Source organism: Vicia villosa, unplaced genomic scaffold (genome assembly GCF_029867415.1).
Source record: "Vicia villosa cultivar HV-30 ecotype Madison, WI unplaced genomic scaffold, Vvil1.0 ctg.002530F_1_1, whole genome shotgun sequence".
Lineage (NCBI taxonomy): Eukaryota > Viridiplantae > Streptophyta > Magnoliopsida > Fabales > Fabaceae > Vicia > Vicia villosa.
In genome coordinates this window covers 20,352-23,555 of record NW_026705959.1, presented here as the reverse complement: position 1 = coordinate 23,555, position 3,204 = coordinate 20,352, and the positions used below count along the sequence as shown (strand labels likewise).

The following is a 3,204-nucleotide window of genomic DNA, read 5'->3' as shown; positions in this document are numbered from 1 at the left end:
GCACCAAAAAGTTAGAGTTTTAGAGTGAAAAATGAGCTTGATGAATGTGAGTGTTGAAGAAGAAAAACAACAATGAATGAGTGATCATGCTGGTTTAAAGTATATCAGATAGTTTCTGAGCTACGTCTACGAAATATTATGACGCTAAAACGTTTTGTAGATATAGCTGCGGAAAAACTCCTGAATTAATTTAAAGTTTTTTCAAATGTATAGTAGTTTAAAATGTTTTCATAAATGTAGTTAAAAAAACCAAATTTAAAAAACAAAAATTGTATATCTCAAAAAACAAAACATGAGGCATAAATAAAATTTTAGTAGGTGCCTAAGAATAACAGGGTTGATTTAGTTATTTTCTAAATTTATTTGCTGCATCTTCATTAACTATTCTTAACCTGGCAACTATAATAATATTTCTTCATTCTTGACATTAGGTTTTGAGTTGCAAGCAAAGCTCGTTAATGGATTATAGGGTTTCGAATTGCAAGCAAGGTTCGTTCATGGATGCAGGGACGAATGAAAAGGTAAAGTTACCAAAAGAATTACACATACACGATGATATTGCATTTTCCATTCTATCAAAATTGTCTATTAAATCTTTGAAGCGATTTGAATGTGTTTGCAAATCATGGTCCCTCTTGATTGATAATCCTAATTTCATGATTTCGTACCGCAAAGTTTTCTTAACAAAGGAACACCCTGATTGTGATCATACATCTCTTCTTCTACATGGAAAGGTCACTCCTTTAGAAGTTCCATATCAAGATGGAAAATTTGAGTTGTTTTCTATTTCTGGCGATAGGTTTGAGAAAAAGGTCAAATTAGAGTGGCCAAGGGTCAAGTATGATCCGTCAAAATCTTTATATACTGTTTTTGAACATGTGTTTGGTTATGTTCCTAATTTTAATATTTTAGGTTCAGGTAGTGTTAATGGGATCCTCTGTCTTCTCCCGGCATCCCTACTGAATAATGTCGTTCTGTGGAATCCATCTATTAATGAGTTTAAGGTCATTCCGCCTCCACCTAGTTTTGTTAATGAAAAACGTTTTTCTCATATTCATCGTGGATTTGGTTATGACCGTCTCACAGACGACTATAAAGTGATATGTCATAGTCATATATTTGGTATGAAAGATGTTTGGGAGATATATAGTCTAAGAACTAAGTCTTGGAGAATGCTCGATCTCAGTATGCATCACAAGTTTACGAACGGAGGACAATTGTACTTGGATGGACTCTCCCATTGGATGTGCGAATATGAAACACGTGACGGAATATATCTGATGTTGTCATTTGACTGGAGCAATGAAGTTTTCATTCAGACACACGAACCCTTAGACATAGATGACAACTTTGTGCCATTAGTAAGGAGACACTTGGTGCTATTGAATGGGTCTATTGCTTTGATCTCAAATTTCACTGAGGAGGGTACATTTCAGATTTCAGTTTTGGGTGAAGTTAGTGTTACGGAATCATGGACTAAAATGTTTATTGTAGGACACGTCCCTTTCCCTGTGTATCTCGTCGGAGCAGTAAGGAACGGTGATATGGTGTTCAGAATAAAAGACGGTCGTCTGATTTTGTTCAATTTAACGACCCAAACGATTGAGGAACTTGGTATTAAATCAAAGGGAATTTGTAAGATACTAATTCATAGAGAAAACCTTATTCCGTTTGAAGGAACGAGTATTTAATTTTTTTTATTCTTATTTTAACCCAAGTGGAAAGAATTTTACTTGTATCCAAGTGGCTTGTCAATTGCAAATATAGTTTAGAATTATCATCAAGTTTCATTTGCTTGATACATACATGGTAGTTTAAACCAGCAAATAAATTTGTAATTTAAGAATACGTTGAAATATTGGGCTTCATGTTTGATTTACAGTTTTCCAGTGCGGCATAAATTTGATTGTTTCTGAAGTTATATTTGATATGCCAAATATTGAATACAAAAAAGTGAACAATTTAATGTGTATTATTATTTTAGCCAATATTATATTGAAAGCTAGATATGGTTATCCCAATCCCAGTATTACAAAATATCTCATACCGTATGTTTTGAGGATGCATTTTACCAATAAATATGCTAGTGCATAGGTTATTGTGGCTGCAAGTGCAAAGTTGGGAAGACAGTAGCAAAATTCTTTTTTCTTGAAAACATTCCTGCTATTTTTGTTCACTTGAAGAAAGAACAAAGGTATCACAGTTATGTAAAAGCAGTTATTGATTTTCTTAGGGAAACTGGTGTTATGAGGTTTTGAATTGTGATTGTCTATGTGTTAGTTTGATTTTATATGAAGAGAGACCATCCTTGCTGGAACTTATATGGAAGGTTTTTATTATTTCTGTTGAAAATAAGAATGGTAATCAAACCAATTTGCTCCCTTTTTAATCACAAATATAAGCTATAGCTTTTTACAAACAAATATTAATCTATAATACTATTAGCGTGTTAAAACTTGTAAGTTTTGTATAAAGTAGCTTGTTCGTAGTTTTTTAACTATGAATTATTTGGGGCCTGTTCTAGTACAATACAACAAGTTATTTATTTGTTATACTTAGTTACTGAGCCTAATTGGGGGACCAACAATAATATTTTTGCATATGTCACTAACTCTCACGTGAATATCGAGCGCATATTATTTTTGGAATACAAAGATGTTAATCCCTCTTTTTAAATCAGAAAATGCAGGATATGGATGTGGTTATGAACCTATGATCTCTTAACCATTATCTTTGACTGGTTTCTTGTACATTAGGGTAGTTGTTATGATGGCAACTTTTGAGGATATTAGTATGCTCACTTGTAACAGAAGCAACAACATCCTGCTTTTTCAAGAATGAAGGCATTTTAGGATAAACAGCTTTTAAAGAAGCTCAAATCCATTCAGGAGGGGTCTGGATTGTTATACAGGATGGTTATTACTAGCCTTTATGTTAGTACAGAAAATGTCCGTAACTCTTTTTCATTGTGACAGTTCATAGCAATATCTCTACTGCGCAGAAAAAAAATCCTTGCTTTCAGTAGCGTCTGAACGGCAAAAACGAGTGATGCGGTGAGAGTGGTTAAGTTCACATGCAATGTTAGGGGGTTGGAGCTGATGCAGGTCTTTCCTCTTCATCTCTTTGCAAATCGCAGCCTCTTCTCTCACGTCTCACAACCTCTCTTCTCAGTACTCTCAAGTTTTTGCAGGTCAAGTTTTTTGT

General features: G+C 33.9%; 1 protein-coding gene across 1 annotated transcript; it reads left to right on the top strand.

Annotated features, from left to right (window-relative positions):
• Nucleotides 1–458: 458 nt before the first annotated feature.
• LOC131639087 (F-box/kelch-repeat protein At3g06240-like) lies at nucleotides 459–1,691 on the top strand. The gene has a single exon (XM_058909593.1). The coding sequence runs from the start codon at nucleotides 459–461 to the stop codon at nucleotides 1,689–1,691; it is 1,233 nt and encodes a 410-aa protein (XP_058765576.1).
• Nucleotides 1,692–3,204: the final 1,513 nt, after the last annotated feature.

What these genes read in the sequence shown, in the direction of transcription:
- LOC131639087 (XM_058909593.1), top strand. Translation starts at nt 459, where the DNA reads ATGGATTATAGGGTTTCGAATTGCAAGCAAGGTTCGTTCATGGATGCA.